This window comes from Mesoplodon densirostris, chromosome 2 (assembly GCF_025265405.1).
Source record: "Mesoplodon densirostris isolate mMesDen1 chromosome 2, mMesDen1 primary haplotype, whole genome shotgun sequence".
Classification (NCBI taxonomy): Eukaryota; Metazoa; Chordata; class Mammalia; order Artiodactyla; family Ziphiidae; genus Mesoplodon; species Mesoplodon densirostris.
The window spans coordinates 7,014,585-7,034,265 of NC_082662.1; the positions used below are offsets into that span (position 1 = coordinate 7,014,585).

The 19,681-nt window shown below is 49.4% G+C and overlaps 1 protein-coding gene across 1 annotated transcript in view; it reads left to right on the plus strand.

Moving 5' to 3' along the window:
* The first annotated feature begins 812 nt into the window (after positions 1-812).
* The window catches only part of H6PD (hexose-6-phosphate dehydrogenase/glucose 1-dehydrogenase), a 37,369-nt gene continuing 18,500 nt past the window's right edge, over positions 813-19,681 (plus strand). Inside the window, exons 1-3 of the mRNA XM_060088923.1 lie at positions 813-1,177; positions 17,577-18,213; positions 19,366-19,483. Of these exons, the coding sequence (XP_059944906.1) occupies positions 1,173-1,177; positions 17,577-18,213; positions 19,366-19,483 (760 nt within the window). The 5' untranslated portion in view covers positions 813-1,172. The remainder of the gene's footprint in view (positions 1,178-17,576; positions 18,214-19,365; positions 19,484-19,681) is intronic.

Genomic DNA, 19,681 nt, shown 5'->3' on the forward strand with positions numbered 1-19,681 from the left:
AACTCAAGGTCACCCAGGGTCTGCTGAGAAGCAGGAAGGAGCAGCAGCTTCTCTGATGGCTGTGGCCCCACAGGGGGCGCTGACCACGCTGTAGGGCTGGGAGGAAAGTGGGCATGAAGGTGAGAGTCAGGTACTGCGTGATAATGGTGACGAGTGGGGGCAGAGGACCGGCATACCACCCACTGAGCGCTCAGAGAGGGAGCTCACCCTGTCACCTCTTTATAACCTCACCATCACCCCGCAGAGAAGGCCTTCTTCCCATCCTCGATCTTGCTAATAAAGCCACACAGGTGCAAGCTACCACTTCCTGGGCACTTATCACAGGCTAGTGTCTTCAAGGTCACACGAGTGTAGGCAGAGAGCTGAAGCTGTCTGGTGGAGACACCGCCCATAGCCTGCTCTCCCACCCCTAAATCACTACTTCTGGATATTAAAAATGGGATGCACCGAGCCGCTCGTTCCATAGATGGAGAAAAGCGAGGTCAAGTGACCTGTTCCAGGTCCCACAGCTTGTGCCAGATCGTGGGCAACCCGGCTCCTCGACACAACCACTGCCCTCGGCCTTCGTGTGGCCCAGAAGGCGGCCTCTACGATGCACAAGAGAACCCAAGGCGACAGAGAACGGTCCGCTCACTTCGTTCTTAAGTTCAGCCCATCCACGGGAACCAAGGAATCATGTGGGGAGGGCCCCGCCCCTGGAAGGGCCCCGCCCCCGACCCGTACCCCCAGCGACCAGAGCTAGGGGGCGTGGTCTCGCCTGCGCCTCCGCCGCCTGCCCCTGGTTCGGCCCCACTGCGCGCGCCCCTCGCCTGGTCCCACTGCGCGTGCGCGTCCCTGACCCGAGGGGCTCTTCTGCACGCGCGCGCGCGCCCCAAGGCCGCAGGGGTCTGAGGCCCAGGTCCCGCGGATGCACCGCCCTCGCGGACAGTGAAGAGTCTCGGGTTGGGCCAGGAAGGGTCTCGCGCCCTCCCCGTTCGCCGCCCCCGGCGTCGCTGGCGAAACCCGAGCGCGCGTCAGGCGCGGGGCCGCGTGACGCGCCCCTGTTAGGGTGGGCCCGGCGGGCGGAAGAGGATGCGTGGGGCCCCTGCCTGGCCAGAGCTCGGCCCGCAGCACCGGGCGCCCTGCGCAGCCCCCGACGTTTCCCGGAGAAGCGGCCGGCTCTGACGGGCGAGATGAAGTAAGCTGCATCCCCCGCTTTTTCTCCGGCTCCTTTGGCCGCAGGAATTATTTACAGCCGGAGGGTGACCGCGTGCTCGCGCCCAGCCGAACCCGCATGCCCGGGAGGCCGGCCTCTTGTGGCGGTGAAATCCTTGGGCGGTCAGTTGGGAAGAGTTACCCCCGCCACCACCCACCCGCCCGAATTCCCTTCCCCGCCTTCCTTCCGCGAAATAAATTATTGTTCGCTTCCGCCTCCGTAGATCCCCTGACGCGGCAGTTGTGTTTGGTGGCGGGTGGGCAGGAGGCAGCCAGGCGCAGTCGAGGCTGGTCCCGAGGGGCCGGCGGCGTCCCCTTTCCCAGGCTTTCTGCAGTTCAGTTCAGTGAGAGGAGGAACTTGCGGCTTCCCCACTCCCCCACCCCGGAATCTGCTTAATCTTTGGCATTAGCGCTCAGTTTTCGATCAGCGTTTCAAACACATCCATCCAGTGAATGGTTTTGCAGGTGAATTTTTTTCCATGTATTTTTTATTTTTATAGATCTTTATTGGAGTATAACTGCTTCACAATACTGTGTTAGTTTCTGCAGTTTCTGCTGTACAACATAGTGAATCAGCCATATGTATACATATATCCCCATATCCCCTCCCTCTTGAGCCTCCCTCCCACCCTCCCTATCCCACCCCTCTAGGTCCTCGCAGAGCACAGAGCTGATCTTCCTGTCTATGCTGCTGCTTCCCACTAGCCATCTATTTTACATTTGGTAGCGTATATGTGTCAATGCCACTCTCACTTCACCTCAGCTTCCCACCCCAACCCCGTGTCCTCAAGTCCACTCTCTATGTCTGCGTCTTTATTCCTGCCCTGCCACTAGGTTCATCAGTACCTTTTTGTTTTTTTAGATTCCATATATATGCGTTAGCATACGGTATTTGTTTTTCCCTTTCTGCCTTACTTCACTCTGTATGACAGACTCCAGGTCCATCCACCTCACCACAAATAACTCAATTTCGTTCCTTTTTTATGGCTGAGTGATATTCCATTGTATGTATGTGCCACATCTTCTTTATCCATTCATCTGTCAGTGGACATTTAGGTTGCTTCCATGTCCTGGCTATTGTAAATAGAGCTGCAGTTAACGTTGGGGTGCATGTGTCTTTTTGAATTATGGTTTTCTCCGGGTATATGCCCAGTAGTGGGATTGCAGGATCATATGGTAGTTCTAGTTTTAGTTTTCTAAGGAACCTCCATACTGTTCTCCATAGTGGCTGTATCAATTTACATTCCCACCAACAGTAAAAGAGGGTTCCCTTTTCTCCACACCCTCTCCAGCATTTATTGTTTCTAGATTTTTTATAATGGCCATTCTGACCGACGTGAGGTGATACCTCATTGTAGTTTTGATTTGCATTTCTCTAATAATTAGTGACGTTGAGCATCTTTTCATGTGCCTCTTGACCATCTGTATGTCTTCTTTGGTGAAATGTCTTCCGCCCTTTTTTTTTTTAACCAGTACGCGGGCCTCTCACTGTTGTGACCCCTCCCGTTGCAGAGCACAGGCTCCGGACGCGCAGGCTCAGCGGCCATGGCTCACGGGCCCAGCCGCTCCACGGCATGTGGGATCTTCCCGGACCAGGGCACGAACCCATGTCCCCTGCATCGGCAGGCGGACTCTCAACCACTGCGCCACCAGGGAAGCCCCGCCCATTTTTAAATTGGACTGTTTGTTTTTTTGATATTGAGTTCCATGAGCTGTTTGTTTATTTTGGAGAGTAATTCTTTGTCTGTTGTTTCATTTGCATATATTTTCTCCCATTCTGAGGGTTGTCTTTTTGTCTTATTTATGGTTTCCTTTGCTGTGCAAGATCTTTTAAGTTTAATTAGGTCCCATTTGTTTATTTTTGTTTTTATTTTCATTACTCTAGGAGGTGGGCCAAAAAAGATCTTGCTGTGGTTTATGTCAAAGAGTGTTTTTCCTATGTTTTCCTATAAGAGTTTTTTTTTTTTTTAATATATTTATTTATTTATTTATTTTTGGCTGCATTGGGTCTTCGCTGCTGTGCATGGGCTTTCTCTAGTCGTGGCGAGCGGGGACTGCTCTTCGTTGCAGTGTGTGGGCTTGACATTACGGTAGCTTCTCTTGTTGCCGAGCACAGGCTCTAGGTGTGACGGCTTCAGTAGTTGTGGCACGTGGGCTCTAGCACGTGGGCTCAGTAGTTGTGGCACAAGGGCTTAGTTGCTCCTCGGCATGTGGGATCTTCCCGGACCAGGGCTCGAACCTGTGTCTCCTGCATTGGCAGGCAGATTCTTAACCACTGTGCCACCAGGGAAGTCTTCTTCTAAGAGTTTTGTAGTGTCTGGTCTTACATTTAGGTCTTTAATCCATTTGGAGTTTATTTTTGTGTATAGTGTTAGGTAGTGTTCTAATTTCATTCTTTTACATGTAGCTGTCCAGTTTTCCCAGCACCACTTATTGAAGAGGCTGTCTTTTCTCCGTTGTATGTTCTTGCCTCTTTTGTTGTAAATTAGGTGACCATATGTGCGTGGGTCTATTTCTGGGCTTTCTATCTTGTACCATTGATCTATATTTCTGTTTTTGTGCCAGTACCATACTGTTTTGATTACTGTAGCTTTGTAGTATAGTTTGAAGTCAGGGAGCCTGATTCCGCCCTCTCTGTTTTTCTTTCTCAAGATTGCTTTGGCCATTTGGGGACTTTTGTGTTTCCATATGAATTGTAAACTTTTTTGTTCTAATTCTGTAAAGAATGCCATTGGTAGTTTGATAGGGATTGCATTGAATCTGTAGATTGCTTGGGTAGTATAGTCATTTTCACAATATTGATTCTTCCAATCCAAGAATATGGTATATTTCTCCATCTGTTTATGTCATCTTTGATTTCTTTCATCAGTGTTTTATAGTTTTCTGAGTGCACATCTTTCACCTTCTTAGATAGGTTTATTCCTAGGTATTTTATTCTTTCTGTTGTGATGGTAAATGGGATTGTTTCCTTAATTTCTCTTTCTGATTCTTCGTTGTTAGTGTGTAGGAATGTCAGAGATTTCTGTGCATTAATTTTGTATCCTGCAACCTTACCAAATTCATTGATTAGTTCTAGTAGTTTTCTGGTGGCATCTGTAGGATTTTCTATGTATAGTATCATGTCATCTGCAAACAGTGACAGTTTTACTTCTTTTCCAGTTTCTATTCCTTTTATTTCTTTTTCTTCTCTGATTGCCATGGCTAGGTCTTCCAAAACTATGTTGAATAAGAGTGGCAAGAGTGGAATCCTTGTCTTGTTCCTGATCATGTGGAAATGCTTTCAGTTTTTCACCATTAAATATGATGTTTGCTGTTGGTTTGTCATATATGGCCTTTATTATGTGGAGGTAGTTTCCCTCTATGCCTATTTTCTGGAGAGTTTTTATCATAAATGGGTGTTGAGTTTTGCCAAAAGCTTTTTCTACATATATTGAGATGATCATTGATTTGTTAATGTGTTTTATCACACTGATTGATTTGTGTATATTGAAGAATCCTTGCATCCCTGGGATAAATACCACTTGATCATGGTGTATGATCCTTTTAATACGTTGTTGGATTCTGTTTGCTAGTATTTTGTTCAGGATTTTTGCATCTATGTTTATCAGTAATATTGGTGTTTAATTTTCTTTTTTTGTGATATCTTCTTCTGGTTTTGGTATCAGGGAGATGGTGGCTTCGTAGAATGAATTAGGGAGTGTTCCTACCTCTGCAATTTTTTGGAAGAGTTTGAGAAGGATCAGTGTTAGCTCTTCTCTAAATGTTTGGTAGAATTCTCCTGTGAAGCCATCTGGTCCTGGACTTTTGTTTGTTGGAAGATTTTTAGTTGCAGTTTCAATTTCATTACTTGTGATAGGTCTGTTTATATTTTCTAATTCTTCCTGGTTCAGTCTTGGAAAATTGTGCCTTTCCAAGAATTTGTCCATTTCTTCGTGGTTGTGCATTTTATTGGCATATACTTGTTTGTAGTAGTCTCTTATAGTCCTTTGTATTTCTGCAGTGTCAGTTGTGATTTCTCCTTTTTCATTTCTAATTTTATTGATTTGCCTCCTCTCCCTTTTTTTCTTAATGAAGCTGGCTAAGGGTTTATCAATTTTGTTTATCTTCTCAAAGAACCAGCTTTTAGTTTTATTGATCTTTGCTATTGTTTTCTTTGTTTGTATTTCATTTATTTCTGTTCTGATCTTTATGACTTCTTTCCTTCTATTGACTTCGGGTTTTCTTTGTTCTTCTTTCTCTAATTGCTTTAGGTGTAGGGTTGGGTTGTTTATTTGAGATTTTTCTTGTTTCTTGAGGTGAGATTGAATTGCTATAAACTTCTCTCTTAGAATTGTTTTTGCTGTGTCCCATAAGTTTTGGGTTGTCGTGTTTTCGTTGTCATTTGTTTCTATGTATTTTTTTATTTCTTCTTCGATTTCTTCAGTGATCTCTTGGTTATTTAGTAGTGCACTGTTTAGTCTCCATGTATTTGTGTTTTTTTCAGTCTTTTTCCTGTAATTCATTTCCAATCTCATAGCGTTGTGGTGAGAAAAGATGCTTGATACGATTTCAATTTTCTTAAATTTTCCGAGGCTTGATTTGTGACCCAAGATGTGATCTATCCTGAAGAATGTTCCATGTGCACTTGAGAAGAAAGTGTGTTCTGCCACTTTCGGGTGGAATGTTCTATAAATATCAATTAAACCTGTCTGGTGTATTGTGTCATTTAAAGCTTGTGTTTCCTTATTTATTTTCTGTTTGGATGATCTGTCCATTTGTGTAAGTGGGGTGTGAAAGTCCCCTACTGTTACTGTGTTACTGTCGATTTCCCCTTTCATGGTTGTTAGCATTTGCCTTAAGTATTGAGGTGCTCCTATGTTGGGTGCATAAACATTTATAATTGTTAATATCTTCTTTTTGGATTGATCCCTTGATCATTATGTAGTGTCCTTCCTTATCTATTGTAACAGTATTTTAAAGACTATTTAATTTGATATGAGTATTGCTACTCCAGCTTTCTTTTGATTTCCATTTGCATGGAATATCTTTTTCCACCCCCCCTTCACTTTCAGTCTGTATGTTTCCCTAGGTCTGAAGTTGGTCTCTTGTAGACAGCATATATATAGGTCTTGTTTTTGTATCTATTCAGCCAGTCTGTATCTTTTGATTGGGGCATTTAATCCATTTACATTCAAGGTTATTATTGATACGTATGTTCCTATTACCATTTTCTTAATTGTTTTTGGATTGTTTTTGTGGGTCTTTTTCTTCTCTTATGTTTCCCACCTAGAGAAGTTCCTTTAGCGTTTGTTGTAAGGCTGGTTTGGTGGTGCTGAATTCTCTGAGCTTTTGCTTATCTGAAAAGCTTTTGATTTCTCCGTTGAATCTGAATGAGATCCTTGCTGGGTAGAGTAATCTTGGTTGTAGGTTTTTCTCTTTCATCACTTTAAGTATATCCTGCCACTCCCTTCTGGCCTGCAGAGTTTCCACTGAAAAATCAGCCGATAACCTTATGGGATTCCTTTGTATGTTATTTTGTGTTTTTCCCTTGCTGCTTTTAATATTTTTTCTTTGAAGTTAATTTTTGTTAGTTTGATTAATATGTGTCTTGGTGTGTTTCTCCTAGGGATTATCCTGTATGGGACTCTCTGTGCTTCCTGGACTTGGGTGACTATTTCCTTTCCCATGTTAGGGAACTTTTCCATTATAATCTCTTCAAGTATTTTCTCAGACCCTTTCATTTTCTCTTCTTCTTCTGGGACCCCTATAATTCGATTGTTGGTGCGTTTAGTGTTGTCCCAGAGGTCTCTGAGATTGTCTTCAATTCTTTTCATTCCTTTTTCTTTATTCTGCTCCTCAGCAGTTATTTCTGCCATTTTGTCTTCCAGCTCACTTATTCGTTCTTCTCCCTCCGTTATTCTGTTATGGATTCCTTCTAGGGTATTTTTCATTTCAGTTATTGTGTTGTTCATCTCTGTTTGTTTGTTCTTTAATTCTTCTAGATCTTTGTTAAGCATTTCTTGTATTTTCTCAATCCATGCCTCCATTCTATTTCTGAGATTCTGGATCATCTTTACTATCATTACTCTGAATTCTTTTTCAGGTAGATTGCCTATTTCCTTTTCATTTATTTGATCTTGTAGGATTTTACCTTGCTCCTTCATCTGTGACATATTTTTTTGCCATCTCTCTTTTTTTTTTTTTTATGAGTTGGATTGTGTTGTGTTCCTGTCATACTGGTTGTTTGGCCTGAGGCTTCCAACACTGAAGCTTGTAGGCTGTTGTGTAGAGCTTGTCTTGGTGCTGAGATGAGGACCTCCAGGAGACCTCACTCTGATGAATATTCCCTAGGGTCTGAGGTTCTCTGTTTGTCCAGTAGTTCATATTTGGAGCTCCCATCTCAGGAGCTTTGGCCCAACACCTGGCTCGTGAACCAAGGTCTGGCACACCGTGTGGGGTGGCAAAAAAAAAAAAAAAAGAGAGAGAGAACAATAACAAAGTAAAAAAATTAGACTAGGAAATGAACAGATATGTTAGAAAGAATATAAAAATAAAAATGTAGATGAAACAGCAACCGGAAGGTAAAACAGAACTGCAATAGTAAAAATGAGGAGGAAAAAAAAAAAAGGTGGAAAAGACCTTGGCTGTGGAGGGCAGGGCCTAAACGGGGCGGGGCCTCTGCTTAGGACCACAGGGCTGGAAAAGGCCCCGGGAGGTGTGGCGGGTGGGGCTTAGGCTCAGTGGAGCAGAAGGGACCCAGGTGTGCCTCCCGCCTCTGGTCTCAGGGGGCACGGGAACCCCACCTGGGAGCCCAGAAAGCTTCCCAGGGTCGAGTGGGCGGGGCCGACACCCTCTGCTCCTCTCCCGCTCCCGCTCCCCCCCTCCAGCCTGCCTTTCCTGTTCTCCCCCCGGCCTCCCTCTTATGCCCCCAGGACAAACGGGGCCCTGAGGGGGCCTCTGAGGGGGGGCGTAGGACCCAGCCCAATAACTGGGCAGGCTTCCCCAGCCGATTGGGCAGAGGAAATGCTGGGCGTACTCCCCCCTGATCCGAGCCCCCAAGGGTCCCTCCAGGCGTGGCGACCCCTCCCCCCTCTCAGCCACCCCTCAGGCCTCCACTTCTCCTCCCCGCTCAGTCCCCCCACGTCCTACCGGTTCGTTTGGGGGTTCCTCCTGTCTCCTTGGGCGTCGAGGTCCCCCACCAGCATCCAGCAGGCTGGGTGTATTTTAAATTATGTTCTACATTTTCTACAGTGATCAGCTTATGAGGCTAATCTTTTGGCAAGTTTTAGGAGCACCTGAGATAAAAAGGCTCAGTGTTTGGCATGCACAGAGCTCATTTTTAGGCAGTATTTTGTGTACGTGTTACTTTGAGGTACATGACTGCTCAGCAAATAACCACTCCAGGCAAACATTCAAAGTTATTTTTATCCAAGGACTAGAATTTACTAAGTGACTCTTATTGTCAGATGGTTTTAGGCTGTTTAAAAGGGAAACAGTCAAATCTGTGGGCAAAGGGGAACCAGGAGGCACCTTTGGTCATCTGTGGCCTACCCACTTCTCACTTTATTGGTGGAACGAGGCAAAATGTCATTGCGTGTTGCCAAATTTCACCATGGACTCTGCCAGGCCCGAACCCATGGACAGAGCAGGATGTCTGGTTTTGCTTTTTGTTGCCCTGAGCTGGGAGCTGGGTGGCTCTCTGTCTACCACCATTACCTTTCAAAGTATTTTCACTGTCACGATACGGGGGGTTTTCCTCCAGACATTAAAATGAGGTGGAAGATCCCCATTTTCCAGCTGGAGAAAAGGCCCTCAGTAGTTAAGTGAAAGGCCCAGGACTGCAGAGTTACAGGTTTACTCTACTCATGTATTCTTTGGGCCAGATTATAAACCCCTCATGGGCTGGGGTGGGGACTTTTTTTAACCATCTCAGCATTATATCCCTTTGATTTATCATCAGTATGACTGGAAGGTCACAAAGTTGTCGATGTGCTGTTCCTTGGCACGTTTTTCTGTTGTGGGAAGTTAACTGGTTCTGCAGCAGCTCCAAGAGACAAGCGAGAGAAGTCGCTTTGCTCGTGATGTTCTTGGTTTAATAGTGACAGAGGCTAACATTTCTCGGGTGCTTACAGCGTGCCGAGCATCGTGCCAAGTGCTTTATGTGGACTGTCTCCTTCTGTGCTTCTCATCGACTTGTTTCCCCACTCTGAGGTCGAGGTTGGGAGAGGTTAAATAACGTGTGTAAGCTCACACAGCTACTAAGTGGCTAAGGAGTCCAGAAGCGAGCCCTTCCCCGGCAAAGGGCCTTTCAGGTTTAAAGAAAGCAACTCAGGCTTACAGTGTTTTCATGACGTCAGAACAAAGGTGAGTGAATCACTGCTGGAGTGGACATGGGAGGCCACGGCCATTCACAGCAGGAAAGCAGAGCTGCCGACCAGCTTGGGTCACTTACGTGAGTGTTTAGACCACTGTCATTCCAGTCTTGGAGGGGAGCAGAATCAGTGTCCACACTAAAACAGTGGGGGGTTTTGTTGGTTTTTTTTGGTAATTTATTTATTTATTTTTGGCTGCATTGGGCATTCATTGCTGCACACAGGCTTTCTCTAGTTGCGGCGAGCGGGGGCTACTCTTCGTTGCGGTGCGCGGGCTTCTCACTGCGGTGGCTTCTCTTATTGCAGAGCACGGGCTCTAGGCTCACGGGTTTCAGTAGTTGTGGTGTGTGGCATTCAGTAGTTGTGGCTCAAGGGCTCTAGAGCGCAGACTCTGTAGTTGTGGCGCATGCGCTTAGTTGCTCCGTGGCACGTGGGCTCTTCACAGACCAGGGCTCGAACCCGTGTCCCCCTGCATTGGCAGGTGGATTTTCAACCACTGCCCCACCAGGAACGCCCCGAAAACAGTGTTTTAAATTTGCTATTTGGGGTTGTAGTCACACGTTTTACAGGTAGGTGGGAAGTAAGTGCTGGAACCAGGCTGCCTGTATTCAAATCCTCTCACCTCTGAGCTGCCTGACCTTCAGTAAGTTATTTTATCTCTCTGCACCTTAGTTTTCTCTCTACTCATTCTAAAAATGGGGACAATAATAGTACCTATCTCATGAGCTGTGGCAAGAATTAAATGGCATGGTGCCTGTGAAGCTCTTAGCCCAGTATTTAGCATTTAGTTAAATACTCTATATTCTCTTTTACTGTTCATAGTATCATTTCAGGTAGTGAGCTGCTGCTATTGTGTGCTGTGTCACAGTGCTTGAAGTCACCATTAGAGATGTATTCCTTCGTGCCATCATTCACACGCAGGTGCTCGTACACAGGTGATGGTGGTCTTGGGCAATGGGAATTCTTTTGTTCATTCAGCAAATATTTATAGTGTACCTTCTGTGTGCCAGGCCCTGGAGGTGGACAGTGAACAAAACACAAAAACCCCTGTTCTCATTGGCACTTACGTTTTTGAGCGTAGGAGTGACAGACAATAAACAAAATAAATATACTTATCACATACAGATATGTACTACAGGGAGAAATAAAGCAGGGGATGAGATGAGGGTTGGAGGGTTACGATTTTACTCAGAGTCGGCTGAGAAAGCCTCACTGAGAAGGTGACATTTCAGCAAAGAATTGCAGTTAGTGAGGGAGTGGGCCACGTGGACATCTGCAGGGAAAAGTAGGCCAGGCAGCGGGAACAGCAAGTACAAAGGCCCTGAGGCAGGAGGATGGGTGGCTGGAGCCCAGAGAGGGGCAGAGAATAGGAGAAAAGATCAAAGAGGTAGTAGATGGGAGGCAGAATGTGTAGACCCCGCAGGCCACCCAACAGAAGAATGACATGATCTGACTGATGCTATAAACAGATCACTCTGCTGGGTTCGGGCGAAGATAGAAACGGGAGGCCAGTGAGCTGGTTCCTACAGTGGTCCAGACAGAGGTGATGGTGGCTGGGACCAGAGTGCGGAGGTGGAAGGAGGTGAGAATGGTGGGAAGTAGTTGTATGCTAGGTAAGTGTTGGTCACAGAAACTATAGGACTTGCTGACAGATCGGATGACCCCAAGGTTTCTGGCCTGACACCTGGAAGGTTTGAAGTGCCATTTGCCAGGGATGGGGAAGATCTGCATTTGGAGCATTTGGGGGATAAGGCAGTTCAGCTTTGAACGCAGTTAAGTCTTGCGGGCACCCAACTGTTGGTGTCAGAGTAGTAGTTGATTGTACGAGAAGGAAGTTTAGGGGGAGAAAGTCCAGACTGGAAATAACCACTTGGTGTATGGGCATTTGTGTGCTGGTGAATGTTTAACAACCTCTGAAAGGGTGGCGGTTGGTGGTGGGGAGGCAGGTTGATGGCATTTGCCGACAGACACCTGCTGTGTAAATGTTCCCACCCTGGCCAGCCTCAAGCACACCGTTACAGAGTATCTATCTTCACCTTACGGACACAATAGGTTAAATAATGTCAAGAGCATAGATAATAGTAAAATGAAGTAAATCAATTAGGGAGTGTTGAGTTTTGAGTATTTAATACCTTTTTCTGTTTTGTTTTTGTTTTAAGAGTTTTGTTTATTTATTTTTTTCTTTGGCTGAGCCACACGGCTTGCGGGATCTTAGTTCCCTGACCAGGGATTGAACCCGGGCCCTTGGCAGTGAAAGCTTGGAGTCCTAACCACTGGACCACCAGAGAATTCCCCTAATCCCTTTGTTTTTAATATAACTTCTTTGGTTATAAATTTGTGTAGTTCGGTTTTTAATAATGGCTGTGTTTAACAACTGACTTGACAAATGCCTGAAGATTTAGCAATGGCATCTTGTGTGCAGGTATGCGGTGGCTCCAGCACACCACTTGGGTCACGGGGACCCAGGATTGATACCTAACGAGGTGATGGGAATAAGGATTCTCTGAGATTAGGGAGGAAAAAGCCTCAGAGCTGATCTTATGGATTCGGCCCCCTGTCCAGCCTTGAGGGGGACGCATGCAGGTCACAGTTCATCGTGAAGGGTCCAGCTGGCATCTGCTTGGGGATGTACGGAGGACCCAGGACGCAAAGGAGAGAGTGCAGGAAACATATTGGAGTTGGCGAGTATAGAAGGGACTGGGCACTTCCCCTTGTACTTTAGCTAAAAGTCACCTTCACTTTTTTTTTTTTTTTTGCGGTAAGTGGGCCTCTCACTGCTGTGGCCTCTCCTGTTGCAGAGCACAGGCTCCGGACGCGCAGGCTCAGCGGCCATGGCTCACGGGCCCAGCCGCTCCGTGGCATGTGGGATCTTCCCGGACCGGGGCACGAACCCGTGTCCCCTGCATCAGCAGGCGGACTCTCAACCACTGCGCCACCAGGGAAGCCCCCACCTTCACTTTGAACTCTTGTTTTACTCCCATGCATTCTTTTAAACATTCCAAGCTCCTGAGCTGTGATTTGAAGGAAGTCCCCCTTCCTCCTGCTGGGCAAACAGAAGGTAGAGGTCAAAGGTGTGGACGTGGCATTGGGAAAGGGGTCAGAGCGGCAGCAGCCATTGGCGTTCACCTCCCAGCTCCCTTCTCCTGCCACTTGTCTGCTGGGACCAGAGGATCAGAGGTGCTTTGTCCTGTGGTTTCCCAGAAACGGCTCTGCCACTGGAGCACCCGCTCAGGCCGGTGCTGTGCCACGACTGGTCCTGGGTGCACCCCACATCTGCCTCTTTCACTTTGGGCAGAACAGACGGGAACCCCGCTTCTGGTCCGTACCCTCTGGCTGGCCACGTCAGTGCTCGCAGCTTTGGGGATGTTAGCAGAGCCGCACTTTACAAGGTGAGTCTCCCAGGATGCCTGGTAGGAGCCCCTCACCCTGGAGCTGGGGGCAGCGCGAGGTGCCCTGGACTCTGGACGTGGGCCCGCTCAGTCCCGACTCTGGGATGAGCCTTGTCACCCCCAGAGGATGCCTCCGCGGCACCGCACTTGGTAGCGTAGTGTGTTTCTGGCAAGTATCTTGAATAATAATTGTCATAAATGAAATCGCATCCTCCACACACTGAAGTTATAGCTCCGAGGAGTTTGGCCTTAACTTCTGGGTAACATTCAGTTATCAGCTCTGTGCTTCCTATTTCAGTCCTGTATTTCCCGGCCCTGCTGCGTTGGCCTAAGGCTGCAAGCACTAAACTGCCCTTACAGAAAGGCTGTGGCCATCTCCCTGATAATAGAGATGTTATTTCCTTTCCTTGGAAAACAGAGTTTAGGGGCAGGAAAGTGCTGTAGAGGTCCTTTAGCTCCGTCTCTTCACAGATGGGGAAACTGAGGCCCACCAGGGTACATGCATGTTCAAGGTTATGTGGTGTTTAGATTCTACTGGGGAAGGATCGTCATGTGTTCCCATCCACAGTCTAATACACTGTCCTCCTGTCCTGGAGCAGCTCAAACTTTGCACTAATAGTTTTCTTATTTATTAATTAAAAATAGAAGCGATGCATAGCAGGATCAGCCATTGGAATGCCACTTCCGTGTTTTTTGGCTAAGTTCAAGTATGTAATCTTAGTGGGAGTTGTATTTCACAGCCTGTTCCTCTCACAGTAGACAAGGAGGCAGGAGGAAGTGCTTCAGAAAATCCTTCAAAAGCAGAGCCTAGGGCTTCCCTGGTGGCGCAGTGGTTGAGAGTCCGCCTGCCGATGCAGGGGACATGGGGTCGTGCCCCGGTCCGGGAAGATTCCACATGCTGTGGAGCGGCTGGGCCCGTGAGCCATGGCCGCTGAGCCTGCGCGTCCGGAGCCTGTGCTCCGCAACGGGAGAGGCCACAACAGTGAGAGGCCCGCGTACCGCAAAAAAAAAAAAAAAAAAATTAGCAGAGCCTCGCAGCCCAAGAGCAGTTTAGGCCACAGGTGAGTGTAGAGTCGTCTGGTTCCCTGTTACCTCCCCTCTGCTCCAGGGCGGGGACCCTGACCTCGACCTTGACGTAATTGGGCTTCTCTGAGCCTGTTTATTCTCTGTCGGGGCAGCAGGGAGGGCACCTGTGCACCCGTCTTCCTCCTCTCAGGGTGTAAGGACCAGCAGATGCTGGGGTGTGTCCTGTGCTGTCTGCAGGGCTGGGCTCTGTAGACCCCGAGAGGAGGAAATGGCAAGGCTTTTACCATCTCAGCTCATTTTCGCAAGCCTCCATTAGTCTGGGGGTATTAGCCTACTTGTAAGGTGAGGACTGACTAGGTGACTTAATTGGGTCACACAGCTCAGAGGTGGCCTTGAGCCCATCCTCTTACCCAGAGGCCACCTTCCTCCACTCGACTAAGGGAGCTGTTTAACACAGTGACTGGGGCCTCAGGCTCTGGGACTCAACAGTTGACTTCACCTACCGTTTCCTCATCCGTAAAATGGGCATCCTTGCAGAGCTCCTTCCCAACAGCGTTTTGAGGGAAGGTTGAGATGGTGCATTTACGTCATCGTCTGGCACACGCTGACTGCTTGGTAAACGTCAGGTATTAGGCTTGAGTCAGGTATTAGGCTTGAGGTCGTTAGCAACCAGGTTTTGCAGGGGGATGGGCAAGTCTCAGCCACCCGAGGAGGCTTTGAAATACCCGTGTTTGCACCTGCCCTGGGCCTGCTGGATCAGCGGTTCATTGCCTTGGTGAAGGGAGTAGGAGGCAGGTTGAAAACCCTCCAGCTCGTCAGATGCTCCTCTGACAATAGCCCTGGCTCTGGGCTTCACCACTCAGTGCCCCAGAGTCCTTCTCCTTGCAGTGGGCTTTTTGGACCAGCTTTTAGCACCTTAGGCCCCGTCCCCGAATCCTCTGCATCAGAATCTGTATTTTAAAAAGCTCCGCAAGAGATTCATAAGCACATATAAGTTTGAGAAACACTGTTAAGGTTAAAAAACATGGTGATAAGAAAACCAAACACACAGAGCCACACCCCCTGACTTGTTCTCTGGTTGTTTAGCAACCACAGAGTAAGCAACCATGTTGCAGTAACTGATATTTCTGATCTGTGTTTGTTTAAAGGAGGCCGGGGAACGTAAGCAAGAGATAAGGGTGGCTAACCTGAGAACTGGGAGCCCGGACAGGGCTGGGCAGGGAAGACCGCAGCAGACTTCAGAGTCAGAACAGGGTTAAATAGAGGCCCAGGGGTCGGCTCAGGCCAAGTGGCCAAGCGTCTCGGCTTTCTGCAGTTTTCTGGGGGTGGGGTAGATGTGCTGGCCCTGGGGTCTCCCTCGCCTGCCCATCCAGGCACGTCCAGACCTCTGGCTACCAGTACCCGGGCAGGAGCTCTGAGACGCGGCTGCCAGCTGGCCGCTTCTCCTTCTCCAGGCTGTTCTCTGGGCTTCGGATTTCTCGCTGCCTCTTTCCTGCACTGACCTTGCAGCTTTTCCTTCCCTCCAGACAGGAGCGGTTGCCAGGTGAGAAAGAAATGCTTGAAGGGCCAAGGACAGGAAAGCAGGAGAAAGTGGACTGGTCCTCCGGGCCATCTGTGGATTGGGGCGTGAGTGCAGATAAAGGGACCGTGGAAGAGGAAGCTGGGGGGCTGCTCATGTGGTCCCTTGGTCCTTCAGTTAAAGCTCCAATGATGGGACTGTCTGGTGTCCTATAGATTCTGGTGCAGATACTGTTGCCGGAACCTCATCTTGGTTTGGCCACTAAACAGGGCCATCTTGGAAATGGATCTCAAGAGAGGTGGGAAAGAGGCAAAGGGCAAAGTGAGAGGAGGGGGTCGATGTTAGAGTCCGGGGCAGGTCTGGTCCCTTGATATAGGGGACGGTAAAGGGATGCGGGAAGGTCTGCAGGGCCTTTTCAGAAGTCCTGCTGTTTCTTTAAACCTCATCGTCCCTATCTGTATAACGAGACTGTGGCCTCATGGTTGGGGATTTTGTTAATCCTTTATCGGTAGAATACTTGCCATATAATAAGTGCCGTATAGTAATGATTATTGTACCTTCTTCAGTCTTCCCACACCCCAGGCTGGGCCCCGGTCCCCCCACCTATGTCTGAGAACCCGTGTTGCTTTCCTCCCGCTTCCTCTGCCTTTCCTTCAAAGCATTGGCCTTGGCAGGAAACGGGAGAATGGGAGAGCCATGGGGTAGGAATTGAGCGTATCAAGCCCTACAGCCTTGGTCAGAGCAGAAGGCCAGAGAAATTAAACCCTCTGGTGCATTTGTGACAGGTCCAAGGCCTCTCGCCTTTCCTGCGCGTCAGCTGCTTCACATTTGAGGCTGAGAACTAGCCAAGAAGTTAGGCTAACCTTGGCGAGGCTGCAGTGTGTAACTGCTGCCCGTCAGCTCTGGAGCCAAGGAGCCTGGTGCCTGCCCGGCTCCCCGCTTTCCCACCACGGGACCTTCACCTGCCTGAGCCTCAGCTTGTCTGTCTGCAAAATGAGGTGGCGGGGGGGCTATGATAGTACCCCCTCCACTGGTTCTTTTCAGGGCTCTTGTCTGGATTCAGTGAGAGCCAATGCACAGAAGTGCTTAGCTCCGTGTTGGGCACATGCTGGCGTTCAGTATTTGCTGCTGTTAGCAATATTCCATAATGATAGCTACACTTATATAGTGCATTATAGGAGATAGGCATGTCCTGAACACGTTTTCAATGTTAACTCATTTTATCCTTTTAACAGCCCTATGGTGTAGGTACCACTAATACCCCCATTTCCGATGAGGGAACTGAGGTACAGAGAGGTTAAATAATTGTTTTTGAAAATGTTTGTTTGTTTATTTATTTATTTATTTTGGCTGCACTGGGTCTTAGTTGCGGCACACAGGATCTTTTAGTTGTGGCATGCATGTGGGATCTAGTTCCCTGACCGGGGATCAAACCCAGGCCCCCTGCATTGGGAGCATGGAGTCTTACCCACTGGACCTCCAGGGAAGTCCCAAGAGGTTAAATAATTGTTCAGAGTAAGGATTGAGCTGGGATTCAAACTCAGCCAGTTGGTTCCAGAGTCCGTGCTTTTGATCACTGTGCTGTAGCGGTGAATGGTGATCATTTTGTGCTTGGAGCCCAGTAGACAAGGGAAGAGCAGAGGAAGAAGTGAGGGGGCAGTGATGTCTCCCTCCAAAGTTCCAGCCATCATCCAAGACCAAGGCCTGCTGCTCCGATGGTCCCGGCCCCCCGTGCTTGTGGGCGAGACTGGCCTCGGTCGTAGAGTGGACAGCTCCAAGCGCATGGCTGCACTGGGACCTCCCTGGGGGCTGGTGCTGCCTTGCCCTGCTCCTGCAGCAGAATGGCCCACCTCTAGCAAGTGGCATCATCCTTGTGTATGGATCAGGCTCCTGACCCACTGAGGCAGAGAAGCCGAGCTGCTGAGGAGGGAGAGGGAAGCTGCGGGACTGTAACATTTTCCTGAGAACCAGCTGGCTGTTTCTTGCCAGGCAGGAAGCGTTTGATAACCTAGAAGTGTGTTTCCCTCCTGCATCGCAGCTGCCCGAGCCGTGTCTGATCCTTCCTTGTTCCTTGTCTGTCTTCCCCATGTGCCCCAGGCACGCAGGCGCTTGGAATATGCTCACGGCGGCCGTGTGCATGGCCCTGCTGGGCTGCCTGCAGGCCCAGGAGCTCCAGGGACACGTCTCCGTAATCCTGCTGGGAGCCACCGGGGACCTGGCCAGAAAATACCTATGGCAGGGGCTGTTCCAGCTGTACCTGGAGGAGGCGGGGAAGGGCCACAGTTTTCGCTTCCACGGGACTGCTCTGACGAGCACCAAGCAGGGCCAGGAGGTCATAGCCAAGGTCCTGGAGTCCCTCTCCTGCCCCAGGGACACAGCTCCCGGTCGCTGCGCTGAACTCAAGGCTCAGTTCCAGCAGCTGAGCGAGTACCGCCGCCTGAAGACACCTGAGGACTATCTGGCCCTGAGCAAGGACATAGAGGCCCGGGTCCAGCACGAAGGCCTCCAGGAGGCCGGCAGGATTTTCTACTTCTCGGTGCCACCCTTCGCCTATGCAGAGATTGCCCGCAGCATCAACAGCAGCTGCCGCCCAGGCCCAGGTGCCTGGCTGCGCGTTGTCCTTGAGAAACCCTTTGGCCATGACCACCGCTCAGCCCAGCAGCTGGCCACAGAACTTGGGAGCTTTTTCCAAGAGGAGGAGATGTACCGGGTGGACCATTACCTGGGCAAGCAGGTGAGCCTGCATCTAGGAGCCTGCTGGGGTGGAGGGAGTTGGTGCAGGTAGACCCCGTCCACAGGGCCACACCGATGACGGAATTGGTCCTGAAGGCATCGTGAAATCTGGGCTCCCATGGCCATCTTGACTGTGGGCAGGAGGTAAGAGGCCAGAGGGAAGGCGGTGAGTGGCAAGAGCAGGACTGCTCAGCTCACGTCCACGTGTCCAGCCACCTGTTCTTTAGTGTATCCTGTCCTCTTTGTTTCCCAGCCAGGGTTCGGGCTCTGATGTCTCTGCGTTGCCCTGCATTCTCTGCAGAGGGGGCCCTGAGACGCTGGGGTCTGGACCTGGCTTCCAGCTGGGCGTGCTGCGGGAATTAGAATTAACCTCCTTACTCCGCACCCACCGGCTCTTTCTCAGTACCTTTTTCTTCCTGAGTTCTGTTTTGAACCAGAAGGCTGGTAACGAGATCTTAAAATGTAATAGGGACCCTAAGTCCATGCTTCTCATCCAGGCCCTGTGATGGAGCGAGGGGCTGGCCTCCTGGGTGATGCTAGTCAGCTGGCCAGGTCTCTCTGAACATACCTTCAGGGCCCCTTCAGGACACCTCTTCCCGGAAACCGCAGCAGAGAATACACGAGCACCTGTGTTCTCTGGTGCCGACCAGGACATGGGCCCAGGGCCACAGGGTGGGCACCACATAGTCATCTGGGGCAGAGGCATCGCCTTCCGTCCAGCCCTATTTGGAGTTGCAGTATTCCAAAGACAGGTCCTCAGGCCACTTGCCCATCCTGGTAGGTTTTTTCACTTGTTTATGGGAGAAATTAGAAAAAAAAAAACCCCAAAACTGGATGGTATTCAATTTGAAGCTTTTCTTGCTCCATTTTTAGTGTTAAAATATCTCTTTCATTAAAAACTGATGATAATAGAAGATAGAGAATCCTTAAATATTTTCTCTCTTTGCAAACTAAAAAGCTGGTAACCCTGTATAGGTGACTGAGAGGCTTCTGGAGTCCTTACTGGGCTGTGAAGCCCTGGCGTCCAGGGACCGCTGCTCCCGAGAGCATCTCTTCTGAGCAGCGGGCAGAGAGGCTGGGGGCCCTTCCTTGGGTCAGGATTCCCTCTTTGTCCTGAAAGGAGCCACAGCACCACAGTCTCCTTCCCTGGCAGGTGGTGGCCCAGATCCTGCCTTTCCGAGACCAGAACCGCAAGGCCCTGGACGGCCTCTGGAACCGGCACCACGTGGAGCGGGTGGAGATCATCATGAAGGAGACCGTGGACGCAGAAGGTGTGTGAGTGGTCGCCGCCCCGCGTCTGTTGTGAGGTGTCGGCCCGCAGGACTGGAGGGTCTGCCAGGCCCCAGCGCCTTGGCCAGTGCTGCTCAGAGGGGAGCTTTTGCCAGTGTGTGGTCTCCCTCCAAGGCCTGCCGTGTGCCCAGCTCTGGGTCATGCTACACCCCGGGGTGCCTGCAGGCAAAGCCCACATG